The 27,192-nt window shown below is 41.3% G+C and overlaps 1 protein-coding gene across 1 annotated transcript in view; it reads left to right on the plus strand.

The window, feature by feature from the left end:
- The window catches only part of LOC139914456 (receptor-type tyrosine-protein phosphatase delta-like), a 192,683-nt gene extending 168,572 nt beyond the window's left edge, over positions 1–24,111 (plus strand). Inside the window, exons 24-35 of the mRNA XM_078291873.1 lie at positions 185–282; positions 4,467–4,590; positions 7,608–7,783; positions 9,841–9,960; positions 10,085–10,239; positions 16,047–16,332; positions 17,746–17,924; positions 18,245–18,371; positions 18,642–18,767; positions 19,720–19,874; positions 20,145–20,280; positions 21,049–24,111. Coding sequence (XP_078147999.1) covers positions 185–282; positions 4,467–4,590; positions 7,608–7,783; positions 9,841–9,960; positions 10,085–10,239; positions 16,047–16,332; positions 17,746–17,924; positions 18,245–18,371; positions 18,642–18,767; positions 19,720–19,874; positions 20,145–20,280; positions 21,049–21,117 — 1,751 coding nt within the window. The 3' untranslated portion in view covers positions 21,118–24,111. The remainder of the gene's footprint in view (positions 1–184; positions 283–4,466; positions 4,591–7,607; positions 7,784–9,840; positions 9,961–10,084; positions 10,240–16,046; positions 16,333–17,745; positions 17,925–18,244; positions 18,372–18,641; positions 18,768–19,719; positions 19,875–20,144; positions 20,281–21,048) is intronic.
- Positions 24,112–27,192: the final 3,081 nt, after the last annotated feature.

Raw genomic sequence — 27,192 nt, forward strand, 5'->3', positions numbered from 1 at the left:
TGTTCATATCCTCTTTATGAGCATGCCCGCTGCTTTGAGTGAACAAACTAGCCTAACAAGATCCACTTTTCCATCCCCCTGTTACACACACATGCTGCTTATCTAATGATTCACTGTTGGCTTGTGCTCGGGTGATGCCCTCTCGCCCCCCTGGTGACTGACCTCCTGTTCATCTGATTGACAGGCATGGCTAGCCACCCTCCGATCCCAATCATGGACCTGGCAGATCACCTGGAGCGCCTGAAAGCCAACGACAACCTAAAGTTTTCACAGGAATATGAGGTAATGATGAGTGCCAACAAAGTCCCACTGTTTGATTGATTAAGCAATTTTGGACACTGTGGTGGTAATAGTGGTGTGACTCAAAATAGAGAGACGGAGCTTCAGGCTTTCCTCTGTCAGCCATTTACCATGAACATTATCAAAGTATTTTTATTTTTTATTTTTTTAGATTGTTCCAGAGACTATAATACTCTCATCCGATATGAAGTCCGCTCTTTGTATGTCTCTTCCAACAATATAGGAGCATGTACCAGATGCTGACATGAGACATGAGATGCCATCTCAAATCTCTGTCACTATTTGGTGTAGTGGGCAAAGCCCACAGTCTCGCCATTTAATGATATTTTCCTGGAAGCATTAATCCTATCATTACACACCCATGCTAACCGCACTGCAGCTCAAGCATGCCGCTGTCATGTGGCAGCTGGCTTTGGTGGGTGGGAGCGGGATAGGGGGGTTATGCTCTACTCTCATGGAGAATCTGTTCACCAGACTTACCCACAGATCTCATATCAGTCAATTTGACTTAACAAAGTGAAAATGGAACATTTTGACAGCCACAGCAAACGGAAAAACCTGCATGTACAGAGCATATCTGAGTGACAATCATTTTAGTATTTAATTTGGCTGCTTGGAAAAGGTCACCATTTCAACAATGTGCCGTAATCTTATTAGCCGAGGCAACACTCAAGCCGGGATTTGTTGGCAAAGTCTCTGTTCCTACATGAGGTGGATATGGGCTAGTCTGCGGTACATTAGGAAGAACATAATCCCATTTCCATGATTTCATCAAGAGAGCATTGTGATGAGAGCCTGTAGTGCCTTGACTGATTACTTGGGCCTCCGCTAATCAAAACAAAAGTTCCTATTGTTTTATCCTCCTTCTCACTCATTGCTCATCACAATCACTCTTTAACCCAGAATTAAATACATGACAAATGTAATAAATTGCTCTTACATAACCATAGCTCTCCCAAAGCAGAGGGGATTCAGTGTAGAGCATGCTGGTAGTAAATAGAAATGCAGGGTTTGGTCAAAATAAAGGACACATCTATCATGAATATCATAATATTTCTAAAATGATCATCATCTTCATCCATCTTTCCTAATAGCAGCATCTGTGATGACTATGCACTGAAAACCAAGCTGCAAGATGCGGTTTGAACAACTGGCCTCTGCCTATCAACAGATGAAGTATATGTCAAAATGAATCTACCAGCAGAGGATTTTAAAATTGCATCTGATATGTTATCTCGCAATCACAGCAGCATCAAATCAGGTGTTGAGCTGCAGCGACTCGCCAGAAGAGCTTATAAGTGACATGACATCAATCCACTAGTATATATAGAGAGATTTAAAATAGTTTCCAAATGAGAATGTAATGCTTAGTAGATGGGTGTGGTCAGTTCACTACTGGACACTGGTGATTTATTGACATCATCACCATGCTGGTCTAACCATTTGATGATATTCTCACTCTCAGAATAGAAATGCATCATGGGATGAAGGTGATCCCTAAGCAACTTTCTGTTAAGCAGTGACGAGATCTACTGCTAACTACTAAGGAATGGATGGACCAAAACATGTCGGGAAATGCACAACTACCCTCAAAAACCCTTGACAGTAGGCAGACAATGTGTTTTATTTTGGCCGTGCACTGTAGATGAACTTGTGTTTGCATCAGCGAAGCCTGAAAAATTGAGCCAGCAGCAGGTCCTTTCAGGGGCATTGTGTGGGATAGAAGCAGTCACCCTCTCTGTGCCCATTTCTCTCCGCGGGTCCTGCCACTGCTCCAGAATCCATGAGGTCACCGTATGGGCGCCCGCCAAGCTGCCCAATCATTATTGCAGCTTAAGTACATTGAATTTCAATTGAGAGCAATTTTGAGAGCACAATGAAACGAAGGTTTTTATTATGAACAGCGTTGCAACCCACTGTTTCAACATATTTTGATAAAATATCAGGCTTAGCCAAAGGTTTGTCCTCCCACATATTGCTTTTTGGGTGATTTCTGGCGATAAAGAAACTCAGTGCTGAGATGTATTGTTGCATTCACATTGAGCTCATATGCTCTTGTCCACAGTAAATGTATTTCCCTCCATGGTCATAGTGAAGTATGATCTTTTTCCATCATTACCTTGGTCTATAGAGGAATAATAAAGCTTATTTTTTATATATTTATTGTTCCCTTCAATTCCCCTAGAAGTGTCATAAAAGTGTGTTCACATTTTTATCTAGCATATAAATAAGTCATTAGTTTGTAAGAAAAGTATCATGGGAATCCTTATTGTCCAAATGTAGGTCTTAATTCTGCAGTGTGTCCTTTTGCACTTGGGTTTCTACTAGTCATATCCCCAGTGGACAGCGTAATTTAACTCATAAAAGTAGACTCCAGCCATTAAAAGCACGAGCACAATACTTTCACTGTAATGTGAAATGGAATGCCATCTTTCATGTCTTTGTGTTTTCCCTCTACACGCTTGTGATATTACGTTTTATAGATCATTTATCTGTGATCAGGGACCATTCTCAATCCCTGCTTTACAAAGCTGAAGGAGGACTTGGATTGCTGATTCTGTTGAATTGGTCCCAAATGTGTTAGTCTAGTATGTGTCATAAACTCCTACTATTCAAATGACCAATCAAACACAAGCTTTTCCTTTGTGAACAATTCAAATGTTCTCATGTCTTATCACTGATATGTAGTGGCTGTTTCGTGTCTATAGCCAAAGCCAGCAAATGAAGCATGCTTGCTTTAGCATAAAGTAATGTGGATAGAGAAGAGTTTACTTTATTTTCACAATTGTTTTTTTCTCCCCCGGTGCAGCTTATGAGTCAAATTTTCTGCTGTTGCATGTCCCCTGCCACCTTTAATTTAAGATTTGCAGACCAAAAGAGTTGAGCTGGATTCCAGCGCCTGTCGACATCCCATTTTCTAAAGATACTGAGAGGCCAGAATACATTTTATTTAAATTAATGAAGAAAAATTTGAGTTTTGAGTTGGTCAATTCACCAAATAAAAATCAGCTTTCAGTCAGAGACTAATCATTTTCTTTGAACCTTGACTTTTGCGTTAACCTTAACCTTACTTCTTTATCAAGTACAAAACATAGCTTGAATTTAAGTCTGAAAATATTAGTCACAATTTATTTCAAGAACATCCATATTTCTTGTAAAAAAATGTGTACACCCACTGGTTATTACTGTATGCAAGCATAGAAATGTAGTCATACATAATTTCTTGATTTGTAATGAGAGGAATGACAAAGCATTTCAGCTACATTCATGCAAAACCTTTTCCTCTGAAACGCTGATAGCTTAAGAGCTACTTTGCACTGTAATATGATAACCAACTTTTAAAGACGGCATTTCGTCAGAGAGGAGCATGCATGCCCTTAATTGGCTATGAAATAGCTTTGAAGCATAATTATTGTAAATAATATGTATTCATTCACTTCACTTGGTGGAAATAGTCTGCTTTAAATGGCTACTCTGTTATTTGACATGATTTGGCCTTGGGGGAAACTGTAGTTTCATGCTAGACAAACTCTTTCATGCTGGATGGCTAGACGTTGAGCAATATTTTAGCAATAATTTGGAACCTTTCTTTACTGCTCTCTAGATGTGAGGAGGCTCAAATGGTAGCACTGTATCAATATTATGATACAGCATGCATGACATGTTTATAAAATGGATGTGTCCCTTGGCCTCCTCCACTCGCAGAGGTACAATCAGTGTACATACATGCAAAAATGTGTTATGGGACAGAAAGAACATATTATCGGAGACTGATGGAATTATGCACCTGGGTGTCTAAAGTTAACAGAGCTTTTCACGTTTATAAACCGCCTGACTTGCAGCCATGGCCAAAATAGACCTGCAGCCGCTGGAAAAAAGTCTGAAATAGACGTGAAGGCAAACAGCCAAGTGTGGCCTTGAGTTTCAAGTACAGATTCTTGGAGAACTGCATTTAAATATCAGCAAACTGTAATAGATCCAAATTTTGCATTCAATTTAAGCTCAGTAGTGAAAGGCACCTTTCACTAAGCCTCCTGATACTGATCATGTATGAATAGCTCATAGGCAACTGCCATAGAATGAAATACAATGAGCAATGAGCTATTACAGAATGTTCCAATAGTGCAAAATATTGTAATAATGATGCATTTTCTTTTTCTTTTCAGTCCATTGATCCCGGACAGCAGTTCACGTGGGAGCACTCCAACCTGGAAGTCAACAAACCAAAGAACAGATATGCCAACGTGATCGCGTACGACCACTCCAGAGTCCTGCTCTCTGCTATTGACGGTACGCCGCCCACCACCGTCAACACCCCCGAGCGCTGTATTGATTCTACAGAGAGCCAGCATGCCATGTTTTCCAGTCCTCAGGAGCACAGCCGTACTGTACTTTTGAATTGTAATGTCAATGCCAAGCTTGTCAGACTGCTTATTTGCTTTCCTTGTCGAACTGTAACATCTTATTATGTCCCAGGTGCTTGCAAGCGAAAGGATGACTTCAGAAATAGTCAGTTTTCCCCTCGAAATGCTGAGAGGCAACTTAAACATAGTTGAGAGATACAGGAGAAAGTGAAATAAATATTAACTTTTAACTGTATCTCTCTGACTCTTGATGTCCGAGATGTCATCTGTAACTTAAGGATTCTGGATTGACATGTTCAAGTGTTACAGTGTACATTGCGGCTCCTGAGGGATGCATAGCCATTTTGAACCAGCCAGTTAGTGCTGGCTCCTTTACCAGTTTATTGCATTACACACAAATGCACACACGCAGGCATTAATTAACCATTTCCATTGAGCTGCTCCCATGGAGGGCACAGGAAAATTAACCATTTCCATTGAGCTGCTCCCATGGAGGGCACAGGAAAATAAACAAACTAGTAAATGGATGCTAATGTGACAAAAACAGACAGATAAAGACTTCGAGTCCCTTCGCAGTCTCCCTGAAACAGCACACAGCTGAGTGTTGATGGACCCCATTAGCCAAGCACATAAACACATCTGCACGCCCACACTGGAGCCTTTGTACAGTAGGAAGTGAGCAGTTCTCAGCCAGAGGGACATGAGGGACTTCTTCTTTCCCGTCTAAAGCTTAAACAAAGCCTGTTGGCAAGCAATGCTTCTATTGTTTACTTTGATTGAGTTCTTTGGAAAAAAAAAAGGGACTTGGGATTTGACATCAGAACTTGAAGACCGCCACTTTCAGAATTTATTGATGTGCGGATGGATCAGCAGAATCTCTGGGAAGCAGGCACTCTGATGCTCAAGTAGATGTGCAGACTTTAATAATCATGACATCATTGAATTAGCTCTGCTTTTGGCAACTGACACAGCACCTCTTGGTTGCCATACAAAAACATATGCTTCATAGGATTAAGCTGGTATCTAAAGTTAATCCCGAACTTTTTCTCTATCCTTCATGTGGCCAAATTGTGGCCAAATTGTTTCTAATTTCAATTAGTACTATGCACATTTTTTCTGTTAACATGATCCCTCCAAATTCCCTCCTTAGTTTCGGAACGTTTTCAGAACATTAAAGAAAAAACACACTCTGTTTTCCGTTGTTCCATATTTAGTGTGGAAGCTGTCATGAGCCTATTTTTACTCAGTCAAGACACCGTTGGAAACAGACAAACTTGAGTCATTGGGCTGCTGTGCCACAAAGAGGTCACTGCTCAGGAAAATCAAAACAAAATCCAATCTATTCAGTTTCCGGGCACATGGCTTTGTTTCCTTGCTTGGGTCGGGGGAGGGACTTTTAAATCAAGTGTTTCATTATTTTCCAGTTGTTGGAAAGATACGCTGCGTTCATAAATCCTTAAGGCAGTAAGGCAGACTATGTAGTGGCTGACAAAGAAGAAGTACGGTCATCTGCTTGCAAATGCAGACCACTGAAGTCCAAGAGATGTTTTGTCTTAACACTGAAAAACCATTAAATCTCACACCCTGAAAGCATGCCCACTGACAAGAAAATTGCAATTCCTATGAACGATTCCTCTGCTTTGTGTGAGGAGGATTGAGTCCTGAATAACATTGTTGCAATGTTTATTTCTTAATAAGTATATTGACGGGGAAAAAGATGGTAGAATTTTATACAAATCCTGAGTGACAGAAAGTGTGCAGGCAAAACCATTTAGCAAATGTGCATTAAACAACTCGCCTCGTTCTCATTAAACCACAATAATGTCTCTTTTTTGCTTTTGCCTTTCAATTTGAAAAGCGACTGGGCTTAATTGTATTTATCCCTTGTCCATCACGGAAATGTACAGCCGCCTGGCTGCATGGACGCCTTCAGCAGCAAAAAGAAAAGGGCATGCCGACAGTTGAAAAAAAAAATAATGTGGGTGGGTTTTGAATGTGTTCATATTCCATTTTCTTTTCTTTTTTCTGTTTTATAAGTTACCTGGGAGTTAAAGGGAGTCTGGGGGAGGGGGAGAGAGGAAGCCATTGGAGTGAGGGGATTCTCTGAGACGTGGCGTCCATGCAGATGAGACTTATCTTGGTCGACCATGTGTGCACGGAGCCCCTAAACTGCCAGTCCTGAAGCATTGACTAGCTGTCAGCTCCGTCTCTTTCCCCCGGACTGGAAAAGGCTGCTGTGCCTTTCATTTAACATAAGCAAAGGGAAGGAGGAGCACGAAGTAGAGGGAGAAAATTGTTTTGCCAATTTTTAGTTTTTTTTTGTTGGTTTGTTTTTCTCCATGTGAGGTGATAGACTTTTATAGACCAAGCTATATCTATGACTTTAAGTCTGTTGTAGATAGGGAGAAAAAAAACACAAATAAACTATGGATTTAAATGTATTGTTGATAGCAAATACGAAACCTTTTTGAATGGAAGACCCAACTACGTCTAGTTTTCTGCCATTTTTGTGTTTAAAGCCCCAACAGAAAAATCACAAACAAGTTGAAGAAAAGCAAGAAAGCTTCTGGCTAGCTTGGCTTCACCGACTATTCTAGACTGAGGAAAGACCTGAACCTGAACCAATCTGAACCCTATGTGGGGCAGAATCTGACTTTACCTCATCTAGTAACAGTGGGATAGAATGGAAAACTACATTGATTTAAGTAGCAGCAAAAGCCACTGTTTCAGTGCCACTTATTGGCTTTTGTACATGTGTTGAACAACCAAGGTTAATCATTTTATTGTAGATCTCTCTATCTCTCTCCCTCTCTCTCACCTTCTCAGTCTCTTTGTCCTCTGCAACACATCAGTGACTGTTGGAAAGCAGTCCTACTTTTTTTGTAATCTTTTGTATACTGACTCAGCTCGACAAGTCACATCACACCTTGTCTCCTTTCCCAGGCATCCCCGGAAGTGACTATATCAATGCCAACTACATTGATGGCTACAGGAAGCAGAATGCCTACATTGCCACCCAGGGATCCCTGCCAGAGACATTTGGCGACTTCTGGAGGATGATCTGGGAGCAGAGGAGCGCCAACATCGTCATGATGACCAAACTGGAGGAGAGGTCCAGGGTAAGAGACAGCAGTGTGAATACAGTCATATATTGCGCTCAGGTTCCCTCAAGAGTTGCATTTATATTAAATCACAGGGTTAAACTCATGGGGTTAGAAAAACTTTTTACCCTCAAAAATAGTTCAGTGAGGTAAATTTGTCTTAATGGTTGAGCCTAGGACTGTATAAATCCTAAATCCCAACATGCATCATTGACATACATCATGACGAGGATGGAGATCTGACCTTCTATCAGTGCTTCAGTAATGATTTATTATGTTACCGCCTTTTCCATGACTTTCTAGTATTGTCAGCACCAAGACGAATCTAATAGTCCAAGCAAACCTGCAAGATATAAATATTCACACAGTTTTGAGAAGTCTAAAATAAAGCCATTGGCTCATCCATAATTGAAAACTGCCTTTTAGATTCTTCCAGCTCTTTTCATCCACTTAAGTGACACAATTATTAGGTTTTATGTTCCTCCTCATCTCTTTTTTCTGTGACCCTGTTTTATTTGTATGTTGTGTGTTCCCACTGTGCCTCTTCAGATGCCTTCATATTTCTTCTCCAAGGCAAGCCATGTTGCATTCTGTTGCCCACAGATGTCATACACTCACTCCTTTCTTTACAACATTATTTTGTTGTTGTTGTTTTAGTCATGACTGATCAGCAGCATGGCTCACGTCAGTAGCCCAGCACTGCTTTACCGTAGGTTCTCTGGATTAGTCACTCATAAAACATAAGACAGTACTCAACAGGCTTATTGACCAACTGTCTACACTTGCCACTCCTTTAAGCTTGACGTGGTCAGAAGGCACTTAATATCTGTCTGGCACATCTTACAATGTTTGATTGAGCACATGAAAGCATGGTCTCCATAAGCTGCTTACCTTCACAATTGTATGCCTTGTCTAAGAGCTTGTTACAGTCCAAAGAGGAATAATGCTGATTCAATTCAGACAATAGTTTTCACTCAGTGTCCTTGCAAACCGAAGAGCAAATAAACAAACTGCTTTGACTGTTTCGCAATATGCTAGACTCTGTAAAGTGCATGATTCGATGATTAGCTTCAGTCTTTACCGTCAGATGTGGGTTCCATAGAATAGATGCCGTGTGACATGAATGTAGCTCTTGGCTCTGTGGCTACACACAAAGACTCTCTGAGAAACAGAGAGTCCCCCCCCCCCCCCCGCCAATACAATACAATTGTGTTGTTTGACATTTGGAGTACATAATGTGCTTTTGTTGCGACTAACAGCTCCTGTCTTTCGTATTGATCACTCATATCATTCGCTGGGAAGCACTCAAGCTGTCTTTATGTGTTTTGCATATCCAGAGCTTGACTATTGACTGCAAGTAAATGCTATTCCGAATCACTTCATCGCTCCTGGTGCCGATGTTATAACAGCTGCTCAGGAAATGAAATTATTGGATAGAAGACTTGTTGGATATTTGAGTATTCCAGACCGGTGTCCAGTTGCCGTACTGTTCGACAGCCGCAGAGCGCCACGCAACAGGATGCCGCTGATTAGCATGCTGACATTTGGAATGTGTTGAACATATTCCTGAAACCACATCGGCTCTCACGCAAACATCCAGCGCACGACAAACGGACGATACGAAGAAAAGCATCTGCATAGGAACCCGGTTATTTCCTCCCCAGCATTAACAGTGCTTCCCTTTGGCAGCTAAACAATAATGCTGTAATGGAACAGTGTTTTATTGACCGTTCACTGGGCAACAAAGCTGTATAATCATAATAAACCTGAGCCTGTAATATGATTGGAAACTGTGGTTACGTTTGTAATTATAGAGCCTGTCAGAGCAATAAATAGCACTGTCTGCTCCATCCAAATATCTCAGGCCATTTCCTTGATTGTGAAATCACACCTAGTCAGCAGAAATGGGCAAATTGTGTTCATTTATTGTCCCAGTATTTGTACTTGCTTTACCAGAAATGTGTTAAATGTGCCAATAATACGCATTAGGACTAATTTTGTGTAACTAGAGGACAGAGAGTTTTCTTATCTCCCAATCCTGACCTTGTCTAATATGATTTTTCTCTCCATTGCAGGTGAAATGTGACCAGTACTGGCCCACAAGAGGGACAGAGACGTACGGTCTCATCCAAGTGACGCTGCTGGACACAGTAGAGCTGGCCACATACTGCGTCAGGACGTTTGCACTTTATAAAGTAAGAGGACTCTGGGTGCTGTTTTCCTAATTACTCAGACCTATCAAGTACTGTCCGATATCTGACGTGTACGGTATGAGCGATGCATCTCCACTCACCAACCTTTCTCCATCTCCACATTCAGAATGGCTCCAGCGAGAAGAGAGAGGTGAGGCAGTTCCAGTTCACGGCCTGGCCGGACCACGGGGTGCCTGAGCACCCTACTCCGTTCCTGGCCTTCCTGAGGCGGGTGAAAGCCTGCAATCCTCCAGACGCAGGGCCCATGGTGGTACACTGCAGGTAGGCAACAAGAAGGTTTCTCACTCCATGTAGGTGCGGCTAACAACAACGTCCTGAGGCATCAAACTGATTTTTTTCTCCCCATTTACCGTAATGAATATATGAATATATAAGACACAACTTTCAGAAAAAGAGAAAAAAAACAGGCATGAATAGGAAGAAAAGGAGACTTAGGTAAACACTTGAGAATGCGGAGAAAAAAGGTGTGATGGAGGAGAGCATTTGATATCTCAAGCCGACTGCAGCCCACTGTAAGCCAAAGGGAATCATCCTACTAGCTTTCAAGGGCGGTACTTTCAATCGGAAGGTGTTTGCAACAACAGAGCACAAAGATTACCAGTGTCATTGCCCTCAGCAAACTTAAACATCTCCTCCCACACTGACACACAAACGCACGCGGACCTGTCGTCTCCCTCGCTGCAGCACTAACATGTCGCACATCAGCGGCCCACAAGTCCTTGGCTTATCCCTGGGGTTATTGCGTCTGAAACAAATAAAGCGCCAACTTCACTTTCCTCGGCGACATAAGCGGCCAGACTCCCAGCAGAGAGGCACAAAGATAGACGCTACACGGACTTCTGGCTCCTCTCAAGTCGGGAAGTCATCAGAGGCTCTGCACAGAGAAAGCCAGCGACGGAGAGGAAGAGAGACGCAGACAGTGAAAATGAAGAAACAGAGATAGCGAGTGTACTAGATACAAACTTGTGTCAGAAACTGACAAAAAAGGAAGGGGGATTACTGAAGAATTAGAATTACCACATGCTGAAGTTAATTAGAGCTAGTTGCCGAATCAGTTCAAATTGAAAATCCTGACTTTTTACGACGAAGCAGAATGCAGGAATTAATGTCACTCTGCAGATGGGAGTTTTTAATTCCTCTGGCTCCCTATCAGATGGAGCCACTGCCAAGCTTCAAATCCTTACAGAGGCACTCCCGCTCTCCACACTTCATGTTTGACCACCATTTTAAATAGAGCCAGCTTTTATACTTGTGTACCGAGAGCGAAATTGTTAGGGGTGTTTTGTGGCAAGAAAGGTTTTCATTATATATATTTTCTCTACAGCAAAGGAATTCGTTAAATAGCGAGCCCAGAACATTTCCTCAATCTCTGTTTTGCTGAGACTGTTGTTTATGCACACACAAACAAGCCTAAATAAAAGCGAAAGGAAAAAAAAAAGATTTTCGCTGCACATAATTAACTGCATGGTACAGTCTCTTGAGCGGTTGATTAATTAGTCAGTCAGGCTATTGTCGTCAGAAAACCGGGAGGTGCAGTGAACATAACGGCTTACCATGTAATTGTTGAAAGGATCTATGCAAAGGACATAACTGGCCAAATGAGCAATCAGGGGATTTGTTTGTATACGAGTGCAGTTGGTAGCTTTTGAGGTGCGAGCGTTAGAACTTGCATCTTTTTTTTTCTTTTTTTTTTAAAGATACATACAGTAATGCCCGTTCTCTGCAATCCGCTCACACTCACTCAGAAACATGCTCACGTATCAACACTGTCATTATCTCTTGACAGACTTCAAGTGAGACGCGCGGACTCGCACCCTCAGATGTACCCACACAATCATTTTATCTCTAATGCCCCCCAGAGTCAAGAGAGCAGAATTAAATTGCCGTTGTTGGACAAAAGTGGGCCCCGTCTCGAGTGCTATTGATCTAGCTGCTTTGTTGTCACACCACAAGACAGAGACCCCAATTTATAGATGTTCAGAGAGTGCACATTAAGAACAGGACACCAGAGGGGCGTCCACATGTGACACCTCTGTCATCCAAAGAGCAGCAATCTCCACCATTGTCCTGATTGCATAATCTCTCTCCATTATTTGCGTTTCTGTCACACTCAGTGGAGGACTGTAACGATCCAGTAGAATATTACACAACATTGCATATCCACGCCTTACGTTTAAGACGTTTAAGAGAAATACGAGTTTAACCATTTGTTACTCATGGAAATCATTTTTTTTAGAGCAGAAAGGACACAGACATTAGCTAGTGTGACATGGCCACCTCATGCTAATATCTAACCTCTACAGCCTTCATCATGAAGCACAGAAGGCTTTGTATTTCATGCAAAAAGTTCCCTATGGAACTTTTCTAGTACAAGTATAAGAGTACATTTTCCCCATCCTATCAAATGACTAACAAATATTTCTATTTTTCTTCAAAGACACAAGATTCATTATCATCCGGGGAGCAATCTTGCATTCACACAGTGCCAAAAAAATTAACAATGAACTTAAAACGGGGCAAAGGAATTCTCTCATAGAACTAGATACGCACAAACTACATCCCATGCTTCGACAGACAGATCATTTTATGTTGCACATGCTTAAAGAACATTGCCAAACATGGCTTCAGCGGGTGGCCACGTTTCTCAGAGCGGCGAGGAGGGACGTTAATAAAAACGCATTCATGTGCTCTCACTGCAGAGCCAACGCTTTTCACAAGGTGAGGTCATCTTTTCACGGCGCGTCTCGTGAAAAGTCCGCCTCCCAGGAGAAGTGTACCGCGTTTCTCGCTCCCCCCAGTTCCATGCTGTTCTCACTAACCCACAGGTCAGGGACTGTTTTGTCCTTTTGGAAGCAGGGCTACCCAGGCGTTATGAGTGCACAGAGGAAGTGAAAAGGACATGATTGAATGTCATGGAGATCACTGGCCTCTCCATGCGACTCAAAAGGGAAACTTTTGATAGCACGCTCCCATAGCTTCAAAGGGGGTTCAACTGACACGAGTCAATAGTTTTTTTTGTTTGCTTTTTTTTTTTCTCTCAAAAAAACGGTGAAAAAGTTGTGCAAAAACAATGTGCTGATTTTTATTCTGATTCCCATTTAGTACAATTTGCGTCCTCAGTTTTATTTTGTTTTCTTCTTGTATTAAATCCTAAAGCCTTAACATGGTGATAATGAATTTAACTTTTTAGAATTTCAAACATGTTGGGCAAGACAGGGGGTTTGTAATGATGTGGGGGGTTGTAATATTTAGAGGAAGCCTGCAACCAGTCAGATTTTTTTTATACTTTAACTGCTTCCTTGTACCTCATTTTTGCTATGATTCTTTGAGTTTCAACTTCCAGTAGTACAATATATTAGTGCAGTTTTACCAGCATGCTGTGTAATGGCAAGGGTACAACAAAAATAAAGCAGAAAACATACAAATACAAATAGATCCAGTATCATACCACTTCCACTTTTAGGAAAAGTCCATAGTCACAAGTTGAAAAGGATTATGTGATTATTTCAAAATTTATTGTATCCATATACTGGAAAGTATTCATACACTCAATAAAATGACTACAGACTTCATTAACATTTACTGCAGTGACCCCGGTGAATTTTTACGTACACAGTTTGGAAGTTTGCGAGAGTGTGTTTAATGGGCAATGTAGGGAAATGGTGACTTGACAGGTTAGCTGACAGAAAGAGATTTGGTAACAATACATATGTAATTGCTTTTACTGCTGCTCGGGCTTTATCTTCTCTGGGCCCATTGCAGCTGTATTTTACACTGCACTCCTCTCTCCCAAACCCCTATTCCCTAAACTCCGACAGAGCATGTTAGTCTGACACTTATGTCTGTCGACGTCCAAAGCAGCTGGCCTTGGCTCGCTGAAAAGCCAGTGTCAGGTCATTAGTGCAGTCAGTCCGCCAGCTCCCCTTCAACTGCCAAATGTACCGATGCTTTCAGCCCCCCCCCCCCCCCCCCCCCCCATCGCCACAACCACCACTTGTCGATAAATGAATATTACACACACACGGCATATCCATATCTTGGGTTTAAGAGAAAATAGTGGTTAACCATTTCTTAGTCCTTTAGAAAACTGGCTAGACACCTAGACAACTTCGAGACGACTGGCAGCGTCACCTCCTGCATAACAACAACTCCCACCTTCCTCCTCCTTCTCCCCCTCATCCCCCTCATCCACGTCTTCCTCCGCCTCCATCTCTCTAGCTCAGCGCTGTCACTCTGTCACTTACTCTCTCGCAGGTCATCACTCTCCCACATTCAGGTCTGGACTGTAAAACGGTTTCGGATTGGAAACAGCTGGGGTTGAGGGAGAAATCTCTTCCAGTTTCTGCATTTCCCCACCCGCCCCCCCACCCCCACCCCCACCCCACTCCCGAAGGGCTGAGGTGTTCTCAGACCTGGAAGTGATTCATTCTCCAAATATCCCTGAGACGATTTCACACACATATTTTGCAGTCTGATTCTCTCTCTCTCTGTCTCACTCACATGCGCTCACACACACACACACACATACATTTTGTAATTGCCCTAGAGCTGTGAAAAAGAGTTTTGTAAAAAGGAGAGAATAATTCAGCCGACGTCAACCATTTTGAAAGTGATCATCAGATCATTTGTTAAAGCCAATGACTCCCATACGTGTCTTTATTCCATTCGCAGCACAGTTCCACTGCAACATGGCACATTAACCAGACTTGGCCCCCGGGGACTAACTTTACTCCCTCTTGAGTTTTCCTGCTCAACCCTTTTTTTTTTTTTTTTCCCTTCCTCAGAACAAATGAAAAACAAATGCTCCATCAGAAGGAGGAGGCACAAGAGCGTGGCTCACACCTCGTAGGCATGTCAGCTTAATGGATTGAATAACCTATTTACTTTAGAGTGCCGAGTGCAAGGACTTGTCTTGTCAATGCTCTGCTTTGAGAGAGGTGGAGGAGAGTTAACGAACGGGATTTAACACTACCATGTCGCCCGACAGTAAATAAACTGTCGTCAGAAAGGCTCCTCCGTGTCGAGGCGTGCGCTATTAAAACACGCATTGTGCCGGGGCGAGCGTTTTTAAATTGTCAGCAGTCTGCACGTGGGGGGTACATTTATGCAGCATGTGTCTCAATCTGACCTGCAAGGATAGGTCAAAGAGAAACAGTGAAACATTTTCTCTCTTTGTCAGAGTGCTTTTTTTTTTCCACTTGCACATTTTTTACGCGCTAATGTAAAAACGGGCCAAAGGGAATCTTAATGAAGAGACCTGCTTTTCAGCGCCTCCTCTAAAGCCCTTATGCCATTTGGGTGCTAATCTAATGGCGTTAATTGAAGTCAGCTGCTGTTCTCAGAAGTTGCCCGGCACATTCATCGAGGACCTCAAAACTCACACTCTTAAAATTGTGTATGTGTACCCGCGTTTGTGTGTGCGTTTCTTGTAGTGGCACGTTTTGAAGCTAGGAGATAAAGGCTAAATGTTGCTGTTGCGCAAGTGATTAGCTCCGATGGGTTGGAGAGCGCAGGTGGGGTGCGGAGAGGAGAGGAGATTGGATTGCAGAGCCAGCAGTGAGCTCACTGCGGACCGCGACCGCCAAGCCCTCTCCTCCGCACAGTGCCACTTCAGATTTGATTACACTCAAAGCCAAATGGTCAGCCCCACAGTGGCTAACTTGGCAAAGAGGGTTTACCTCTTGGCCTCCTCCCCGGGAGTGAGGGAGCTTCTCAGGCCCTGCACATACTGAAAGAGGACAGCTCTCCTGCCACTGTACTGCCGCTCACTCCTATCAATGGAGATTGAGTCCTGTTAGAGATCTATGGTTGACACAGACATAAAGGGCCACGTTAGCAACGGTTAGGATACAGGATGAAAGCTAAAACATGAGTGGAGATCCTCATGTTAGTGTCAGACTATTAGATTTGCGTTTTTGCAGATATGCAAGGGGTACTGAGAGCAAAATAGTCTATCCACAATATTTGTGAGTTGGATATCGGACATAATATAGGTCTTGCGTCTGCAGCTACAACTCAGAATACCATCTAATAATATTTTTCCTTCTCCATCTTTGTTTTGACCACAGTGCTGGGGTGGGACGCACAGGTTGCTTCATCGTGATTGATGCCATGCTGGAACGTATCAAGCACGAGAAGACCGTAGACATCTACGGCCACGTGACGCTAATGCGCGCCCAGCGCAACTACATGGTGCAGACAGAGGACCAGTACGTCTTCATCCACGACGCGCTCCAGGAGGCGGTCAACTGCGGCACCACCGAAGTGCCCGCCAGGAACCTATACGCCTACATCCAGAAACTGACGCAGATAGAGGGTGGAGAGAACGTCACCGGCATGGAACTGGAGTTCAAGGTACAAACTGCTCAATGAAGCAAAACTATATTAGGGAAAATACTGTAGTTGTGGTCAAGGATTACTCAATTGAATTTGAAATAGTGTTTAGCTCTAGTTTCTTGAGGGAAATGTAACTGACCACAAGCGATACCACAATGAATATTTTGCAGCTGACCAATATTCCCGCATCAATGATAGCGCAATAATGGGCAGCCAAAGAGACAACAAACAAATTACGGTTAAAATTCTGTGCAAATATTCTTTCTGAGTGGGCACAAGAAATATTAAAAGACATTCACTGCTTCTCAAAAAGCACTCCGTTCCAAATGAAATGAAACTCAGAGCTGTCAAGGGATGCATGGTGATTAAAAACAAAAAATACAGCAAATCAGAAAAAAAAAAAAAAAAAATGGTCTTATGTCAAGTTACATCTACTGGCACGTGAAGCTTTACAGCAGCAATTTATCATATGTATCAAAATTTACAGGGAGAGTCGCATCCAGGCCCCAGTGTCATTGATTGGCCAATCTCAGTACCACTTCTGGACACATTTCCAGTTCCCATTAGGCCTGCGAGACTGCATGGGGCCTGTGGTTTCCTCCCTATTGCAGTTAGTTGACTTCCCTTTGTAACCCAACATGGGATAAATGCCCCCGTTCCCCCTTCCCCTAGCTCCCCTCCTTGGGAAAAACGGGTCTTAGTTTACAACAAAACGCCAAACACAGGTTTTCCCCACGACCCGGACATTTGCCAGAGGGGCTTAAGCAATATACTCTGCATTTACAATGAGAGGCGCACCAGCCCCGTCCAGCCCTTTGCAGTCTGCGTTGCTGCTGCATGCACGATATTGCCTTGCTTGTCACGCACCTACTCCCTTGCTCTGTGATGGATGCTGATTCCACTAAGAGATGATAAACAGGTTAGATTACACTGCACTCCTGTCCACTCTAGGCTCGTTCGGGCATCCATTTCCCCCTCTTTTCATCACAACATGCTATTTTTTTTCCACCTCCGAAGCCATGCAGCAACAGTAATCGCTTCGGTGCCCTTTCCATACTTCAAGCTCATGTGAAATATGTAACTATAGTACAGTATGAGCCATAAACAGTATAGATTCCGTCGCCTACGATGTACAGATTGTTTTGCAGGCAAATGCTCATAATCCTCTGGAGTCTTCCCCCAGTTTCATAGCATGTGATTATTAATAGTACTCACATCTTTATCTTGCACAATCCACCTGTAGTGTCAAACATACCCAGAAACAAGGGAAATAAAGCAACACCAGAATGTCAGTGATCCTTGCCTCACAGCAATATGCTCAATGGTGTCTCTTTCTCTCTCTCTCTCTCTCTCTCTCTCTCTCTCTCTCTCTCTCTCTCTCTCTCTCTCTCTCTCTCTCTCTCTCTCTCTCTCTCTCTCTCTCTCCTGCAGCGTTTAGCCAACACTAAAGCCCATACATCACGATTCATCAGTGCCAATCTCCCCTGCAACAAGTTCAAGAACCGCCTTGTGAACATAATGCCATATGAGTCCACACGAGTGTGTCTTCAGCCCATTCGAGGAGTAGAGGGCTCTGACTACATCAATGCTAGTTTCATTGATGGATACAGGTAAGTGCTCAAGTACTCTGACACCCATTGCTTGGGTGCACATGGGTACAAAACAGACTTACACAACCTCATCAGACTTTCAAATGGCTCACCATATTGTACAGACCCATATTCTAAAGATGAATTCAATACCAACTGAGCAGAGTCAGCAAATTTATACTAGATAACAGCTATTGCTATATTTTGGTCAGTCATCGCAAATGTGGCTGTTTCAACATCACCTTCATTTCCTTTTCAAACCACTCAGAGTGAAAGTTGAAATGCATTTCCATACTGATGGTATCACAACCTTTCATGTTATGATTGTTTCGTCCCCACAGGCAACAGAAAGCCTACATTGCCACACAGGGACCACTGGCAGAGACCACAGAGGACTTCTGGAGGATGCTCTGGGAGCACAACTCTACTATCGTAGTCATGCTCACCAAGCTCAGAGAAATGGGCAGGGTACGCTTAGCCTTATCTTCTTCACATTTGTTTTGCCGCATTAACCTCCTTTATCTGGGTTCTGAAGTGGAAAGGCACGTTAATAAACAGCCGTACATGAAATACAGAGTGCCGATCAGCAATGATCCTTCAAGTTTTCAAGCGGTAAACGCTAACGGTATGAATAGATGAAATCTTTCTGGGAATGAACACAATGAAGCTAGTGTATGAAGAGAATGTTGTGGCTCATTGTGGTATTTTTGCTTTGCTCTCTTTTTTCATTCCCTGCAGGAAAAATGCCACCAGTACTGGCCAGCAGAGAGGTCGGCCAGATACCAGTACTTTGTGGTGGACCCCATGGCCGAGTATAACATGCCCCAGTATATCTTGAGAGAGTTCAAAGTGACTGATGCCAGGGTAAGCACACAACACGCTTCTATTGCACAAAGTTGACACATCGAAATTTGACACTGCAAAAAACTTCTGTTCCATTGTTTACAGTTTGGACATCAGTCAAGTGGATAAATATGTCTTCCTTTTAAGTTGCGATTGAGTTACTGTTCATCCAGCTGATTATTTGAATCTTTGGCATCCCGCAATGTACTTTCTCAACCGTTTGATTTTAATGGCTAAGAGAGCAGCTTTGAGTGACGGCGTTGAAAGCGCTGGTTGGCAAGCGCCCTCTGACCAGAGTTTGTGTTGTCAACCCAAAATGTTGGCATCAAATATTTGTTATTACCAAACTACGGTCTTGGGTTTAATATCGGTATAAATATATATTTGTTGGAATGACGACACGTGTCAGTGTGTAAAAACAAATGCGGCGCCGGCAGCACTGAGCTGCCAGAGTTTTTAATTCCATCAAAGGCTTACACAGATAAATGGTGCAGGCTTCCTCCTTTGTAGTGTATGTTACACTGGCTCCTCAATGGGATTGCTTTCCTTATCAAGGGGATACAATATCACTTAAGTAATGCGCACCCTCAAAGACGACTCTCCAAGCGCCCCGCCAAGTGTAGCACATCAAAGGAATTAGCATCTTTAGTGTTCATGTTTAATACATCCAGGTGAAATGACAGGTATCTTTAGTAACAGACCCCTTTTTTGATGCTTTAAACTGGGACTCCATGCTCCCTGATTCTTTAAACACTCCTATCTTCAACTGGAAAACCCACAAACGCCTGTGCCATTATGGTGGAGATGGTCATGGAATGAACTGTCATGGGCTGGCTGTCTGTGAAACACTTCAGATTGGCTTCCTTGTTTCACTTCATCAGCTTCTCCTTGCCATTTTTCCATATTTCCGTGCTATGTTCCGTTTGAGAAAGCAGGCTCTGTACATTCTTTCTCTCTTTTCCCCTTTTTCCAGGACGGACAGTCACGGACAGTAAGGCAGTTTCAGTTCACAGACTGGCCTGAGCAAGGAGTGCCAAAATCGGGAGAGGGCTTCATTGATTTCATCGGCCAAGTTCATAAAACGAAAGAGCAGTTTGGCCAAGATGGGCCTATCTCGGTCCACTGTAGGTAAGACCTTGGTTTGAAAGCAGAGTAAGCCCCTTCATCTGACCCACAAAAATCCACCAACCATCACGTGGAGTTTTGTATCAGATTCACATGCAAAAGAAACATGGATGCTACCAAGAGAAACACTGAACTAACATACCACAGCAACCTACGCTGCCATAGTGGTACATTATCTTGGTTAAGAAGAAAATTGTATCTTTTTTGTATCTTATATTTAGTTTCTCTGGACTCAGAGTTGACCTTTTTGCCTCTTTGGTCTCTTTCCCACAGTGCGGGTGTTGGTAGAACCGGAGTTTTCATCACTCTCAGCATTGTCTTGGAACGAATGAGATACGAGGGCGTAGTAGACATCTTTCAGACGGTGAAAATGCTACGGACACAGAGACCAGCTATGGTGCAGACAGAGGTGAGGCGTTTTCACCTTCCCTTTGCACTTTCCAACCACGCTTACAAAAGAGAACCTCATTTCTAGCACACTGTACTGAGATGGTCATGCAGCTACTGTAAGTTTTGGGACACTGTAGCCTACACATGCTTTCAGTCACAGTGCTGCCAATTTGATAGCATAGTCGTCCAATGAAAGGGCTGGTGTGAATCCAAGTATCCTCTTGAGCCAAACAGATTAACTGAAGCAAGCCTCTGTTGAAGTTCAGCTACTGCTGATTAATTCAGTAGCTGAACTAATCTGGAGCAGTGGTCTCTGTTCTCCACTGCAGTTCCATCTCAATTTCACAACTACTGGACACCGTTTTCCCACCTCACCTACTCATATTATCTTTAAGCTTTTAAAACACTTTTTTGTTTTCTTCAAATCAATGTGTACAAGATATTCTACTTGGCACCTTCGAAAATACGTTTGGAAAAGTTGCTGAAAATTGTTTTAGGATCAATACAAAAGGTAAGTAACAGCTTTCAAGTGGCTCTTTGAAAATGCTGAAGGCAGCAATCTTCTGCTAGGCGCAGTGCACATGTACGTTTTCTAAGCATTTTTATCTAATTTGTGAGCAGAGGCAATTGCATAGCATAGCCAAAAGGAGAGAGGCTGGAAAAGAGAAACTGATGGCAATACTCATGGATAGTGAAAGCAAAATTGACAAAAAGTGATACAGAACAGTGGGTAATAAGGAAACTTATGAGGCAGTGTGAGCTAAAGTCTTGTCTTCTTTCTTTTCAGGATCAATACCAGTTCTGTTACAGAGCTGGCTTGGAGTACCTGGGAAGCTTTGATCACTATGCAACGTAAAAGACCCAGTATCGGAGGAGAAAAGCGGAGGGCCCTTTGGAAAGAAAACCCAGTGAGCCTCTCTTCTGAGCCATAAATTCCTGCTTGAGAAAGTACTTCTTAACTCCTAGCTAACAACTCATTTAAGTGTTGGATGTGCGACATGACATGTCAAAAAATGAAAAAGATGATTCCAGGAGGACCAAGTATTTCCCAATCCCAATAAAACCTCACCTTGACACAAAGGTGAGGGAATCCTGACTGTTGAAGCATCGTATGGGATTACTTTTTCTGTTGCTTCAAGGATTCATTTTGGGGCTCATAAAACTGAATGAAACCAATACAAAAAAGTAAATGATGAACAATAATGACATCGACAAATAATGCATCAACGATTACGAACCATAACGAGAGGCATTGGAGGCACACAGAATGGCTAAAAAAAAACTCGATGCACATTGTAAAGAAAAAAAAAATTCTGTTTCACAATCAAGTACACACAGACAACCCATCGAAAAAGAAGACAACAATGCTTGGTCCACAACGAAAGCAGGACAGACCTGAAGTAATAATGAATAAATACCCCTTTTCTTGTCACAATGTTCATCATCTAAATTTTGGGAGAGGGTAATGTTAAAATGACCTATGAAACAAATAAAAATTATTGATTTAGTTTTTTAGTACTTTATTATACAGCTGATGTGCTTTTTTTGAACTGTGTGAATTTCATTTTTTTACACAAACTTATCGCTTGACAAAAGTGATAAAAAGTATTTACGTAATTGTTCACTTTTTTCTTTTCTTTTTTTAAGCTGTAGAACTGTTCTGATGTATGCGCTATCTTGCAGAGAAAGTCTTTGCTATGAGTTTTTTTGTTGCTCATTTTTGTTGCACTTAGTGCACAGTCTGGAATTCACACTACCAAAATTTAACTTTGTTACAGGGTTTTATTTTTTTTTGGTGTTTTTTTGTTTTGTTTTGTTTTGTTTTTGTCCATGATCACATACACGGAAACTTAATTACTCCCATGAGATAAACTGGGGCTTTGTGGAATCAACAGGGATGAGCAAAGTATGAAGTTGCTGCTACCGATTATCTTAGTTCTTCCATGTTAGAATGACGATAAGAGAGAATCTGATGAATTGGATAAGATATATTTATATATACATCTATGGTATAGATTGTCAAATATATGTGAATTATCTATTAAACAAAGTATACATATAACATTATAAATATATGGATAAAGTAAATAATTTATGGGTATATATGAGATATGGATTGTCTATGAAAGCTTCCAAAATGAGATTTCTGTGCTATGGGGGAAACGGAAGAGATTTTTCACTGGAATGCACATCAGTAGGACAAAATCGAATTCTGATTCAGTGCATCTTTTCTTGTGCAATAAATATGTGTATTATAGATAGGGTTTCATGTGGATACGTTATTCAGTCATGACATTGTTGTTCCCCCGCAAGTGAGGTGTGGGAGTGGGAATGTCAGGTGTCAGTCAAAGCATCACCGGTGCATTTGCAAGCACTCGTACGGTCTGTAATTAGAAGCAGAGGGTCACACAGCCGCGCTCACCGCTCCATACAATAGGGCAAGGTACAAAGACATCACTTTCTTGTGGTTCTTCAAAGCATTCAGTGGTAATAACATGTTTTCATTTTGCATTTAGAGTGCCTTATATTTATGCCTGTTTTTATAATGTTTCATTTAACATATTAATGTATCCTTTAAGTAACCTAGGCATTTAGTGTACATGTAACTGTATAGTTTATTTACCTTTTAGTATTCATTTGTCACATAATGAGATTATATATGCAAATAAGAACATTTCAAAGCTCATAATTTTCATTTTCTGTGGCCTTATTGTGGCTGAGTGAATTAGAATAAAACAACTCATAATTCACTGACCTCTATAGAAAACGAACAGTCAATAAGACACAATGGTGTCAATTAGACACGATACATGTATGCCCCTTTGTCTTTTCCTGCCAATTTCAAATTTCCATACACAGAGCCATGGGTGACAAGACGCGTTTTGCAGAATAGTGAAATTTTGAAGAGGTCGAAGCAACACTCAGGCCATCAATGCATGTATCACGGCCCAGTATGAAGTCAATGAGCTTTTTGCTGACTGTTAACTATGGTCAAGTTTTTCAACAAAAAGTAGAGCATATTCTATGTTTAGAATGGGTCATCCTACTAAAAAAAAAAATGATTTGGGCAAACAGAATGCTCTGAGCACAGGTCGTTATCGCTGAAGGGTTTCTTCTTCATGCCTTAGGTTTGAAAGTACTGACTCAATATGTCACATGACATAGAGTGCACATATAGACAAATACAAACAACAAGAGGATATTGGTTCCGTTATCCTGACAATCCTAAATAGTGTGTCATGTCCTTTTTTTGACATTACAGTTAGCGATTGGGGTTTAGTTCAATTCTGCATCAGGCTTTACTTTGAACCGCATCTTTAACTTCTCCTTACCCTCTTTGATGGCTTTGTGGATGTGCATTCCAGGTGCTTTCTTTCCCTTGTTAACTCAAGCAGCTATGTCTTTTATTTTTGTCAACAGCTTAATCGATTACTTTTTTAGTCTTTTGTCATAACATTGAGATATAAAAGTGCTATTATTTAACCTCATGGTGGCTAACGCTACATTATGTACTTAATTCATGTCTCCGTACATCAACGTTATTTTCTCATCTCAATCTTTCCTTTTTATTTTTAGTTTTTCATATGCATGGTGAAACATTGCAGAATGGCCGACGCTGGCCTAGTAGGAAGATTTGCACTTTCTATATCTTTGTACTATGCACTGCCCTATTGATTCTAAACCCAATAATATATTACTTGAACCCATCTATAAAAATCTCCTTAAACGTTCACTTTGTGTGTATGTAAATAACACAAAAAAGGTATCAACTCTCGAAAAAGACAAAAAAAAAAAAGTTTGTGGCGAAAAAGAGCATCCATTCTGATGCCATGGTTACTCCAGCAGACAACTTCAGAGAAATCTGTCCCCCAACCATCTGTTCTCGTGGCTTCGCCATTCAAGCTTGGAGTGTCATTAACAGAAATAAACGTTGTGTTCTCTGCTCTCTCTATCTATCTCTCGTCTGGATGCATAGACTGAAAATTAAATAATGAAATTGTAAAAAAATGGCTTGTTAAAAAGAAATCATACAATTACCTCTGATTAGTTGTAAGCGTAAACTGTTTTTTTTTTTCTGAATGAAAGGAGTGCTTTTTATTTTCTTACTTAGGTTACATTGGTGGCGAAAGAAGTCTGTATGAAAATCAGTTCTTTGCTGACACAAGTTCCATTTGTTATAAATGAATTCTATTAAAAAATGTCAGTGTTATGCATCGCCGTCTCACTTGTTTCCCTCCATCTCACTTTGACTTGAAAAGACTGATGAAGCCATTTTACCCCCTGCTGGTCCTGGGCCAAAACATAATCCATAGTTCTCTTGTGAAAAGGAAAATTGAGTCTCACCACATTTGAACAGATTTCCATTGCTCTGTTACCGCTGTCAATGACGTCAGCTGCAAAAAGAAAAACACAGAGGTTTGAATGAATCATCAGGAGGACCTTTGACAGATGAAGTGCAATGTTTTAAAACATTGCTCATGCTTTTATAGATTGTGTTGGCAATGGTGTGGTGTCTTAGAATTAAGACCACAACTCCCTTTATACTAAATCCCATTGAACTACTTTTCCACTGTAAAATGTCACCGCTTTGTTTTGCTTTGTTTTTTTTCCCCTTCTTCGTCTATTCATTTGTTGACTCAATAACAAAGAAATGAGACCACTTAAACCAAAGATCAGCATTAAAATGAGACTACATGAAATGGCCAGCATTAAATCTGAAAGATGAAAGTAGGGAAACGGTGTGTATAGCAATTTGAGTTGCAAAGTATAGACTTGGTGCATTGCTTTGCATACAAACTAGTAGCAGATCCATCCTCAGTCAGACTAGACTGTAGCTGTAGGGTAGCGGTGTGTTGTTCTGTCTGGTTTATGTGGCACTTCCCAAACGTGCTTCAGGAGTTAAAAAGATTTCACGGTAAATGCCACATGGTAAACATTAGCTGAAAGCAGCACATAGAGGCCAAAGTTTGTTTTTGTATGATTTTGCATCAATGTTTTTTTCTGTCATCGTCACAATAATTGATTTTGTTCGAAATGATAATGATGGTTACTTAGAATTCCAAAATACATATGCAATATGATGAATAATGATATTGATGTTGAAATACTTACAAGTACAAGTAACAACTTTAAAGCTGTACTTGAATGAACGTCCCAGGAGCTCACTATCATAGAACACGGCTGTTCCCTGTTACAGCATCTCTGCTGTCTAGACTGTACCCAAATACAACTTGACGCTCTTAACTGTCTCTCCCAGAGGGCCGGAGCTAATTAGGAAAATTGTGAAATTTATGTGTAGCTTGGTTGTTAAGTTTGCATGTATCATCGTTCTATTATAAAACTAAGTTTATCATGTAATGCGGATATTCATTATCAGACGCCATTTAGGCAAAATATGATGCACTGGCTGGCAGCAATACAAGGCACAAAATGTCCAAGCAAATGTCTTCTGGAGGCGGCTATTTCCTGGAAGCTGACAAACTGCAGCTTTACATTCATAAAGATCTGAAACGCAATCTTTGTACTTCGAGCAACAGTTGTGTGTCTATGCAGGACACATTGGACACGCTGTTACAGGGCAATTCGTTATCATAATGCTGCCCTCACAGGCGTGTAGCTGTAGCAACTGTATAACAGTGAGCATACCTGTAAATATCTACAATTAAATCTTTACACATTTCACAAAAATACCTGCAAAATTCCTGCTGGTTACTACAATGATCCTGTATTGTTGAGTGAATCACATAGTGACTACCAAAACATTACTGGCTACATTTGGTGCCAAAGTTCACTTCTTCTACTAAAGTGACTGCTGATTGGCTCGCTAGGTAACTACTCGCCACAGGCAGGAAAAAAAATAAAAATTGTCCAGGCCTCAGTTTGCTTGAAGTAAGTACACAATGTCGCAAAAGGTCTGGCTTTTTACAAAAATTGACAGCGACAGTGCAGGGTGCAATATTTGTGACAAGAAAATAACTGCCAAGTCTGGCAACACCTCGAACCTAATGAAGCACAATCTAGTTCACAATGTTAACCTGAGGCAAGAGAGCTGCAAGAAGAAAAAACAGCAACGAACACTGCTTTTTTTTCCAGACCATGCTGAACCGCATTTAACATAAATGCACAGAAAAATTACTCACACTTGATCTTCTTGAAATAGTTCTAAATGTCAAGTGTTGTTGGCATAGTTCTAGATATATAACATTTCCCCAATTAAATAGTTTTAACAGTCTTGAATCTGATAGTTTTGATTAAACCAAAGTGTGATTTTTTTTATTTTGTAAAATTGCATTTTGAACAAATATGTCCTTTCATACCTCCTTACATCCTATGTGTTTCATACTGTTAAAGTTAAGAAGAAGAATAGATACCTAAAAATGTCACACTTCGTTCAAATGCTATTTTTTTTAGATTGAAAAACTAACGTCAAAATCATATAGCAGTCAAAAAATGTATGTTACTGCTATTATTTGAGCTATTATTACATACGATACTGGTACCAGTATGGAATTCAAGGCACCATTATCGGTACTGAAAATGTAAAAAACGATACCCAGCCCTAGATACACCTACCTCACCAATCTCTCTATTTGCATTGTGACATTACATGTTATCTGTTTTTTACAGTAAAGGACAGTGATGTGCAGGAGATGGTCATGTTCAACAAGCACAAAGTTTTCACTTTTATATTATAGCACAGTAATAATTCATATTAAAACAGCTTTTCCTGAACTGATATCACAAAGATATTTAGGTCCTGATTATACAAAACTACTATGAACGACTACAGATGTCGTTACAACATTCATTTTGGCACTTTATTTTCATGGGTTTTCAACATTGGTGCCGGTGGTTGCATCAACATCTATTCATGTTTGCTGGGTTAACAGCATGGATAGCCAAATATGCAAAGACTGACATGGCATTATAG

The sequence above is a fragment of the Centroberyx gerrardi genome, chromosome 23 (genome assembly GCF_048128805.1).
Source record: "Centroberyx gerrardi isolate f3 chromosome 23, fCenGer3.hap1.cur.20231027, whole genome shotgun sequence".
NCBI classification, from domain to species: domain Eukaryota; kingdom Metazoa; phylum Chordata; class Actinopteri; order Beryciformes; family Berycidae; genus Centroberyx; species Centroberyx gerrardi.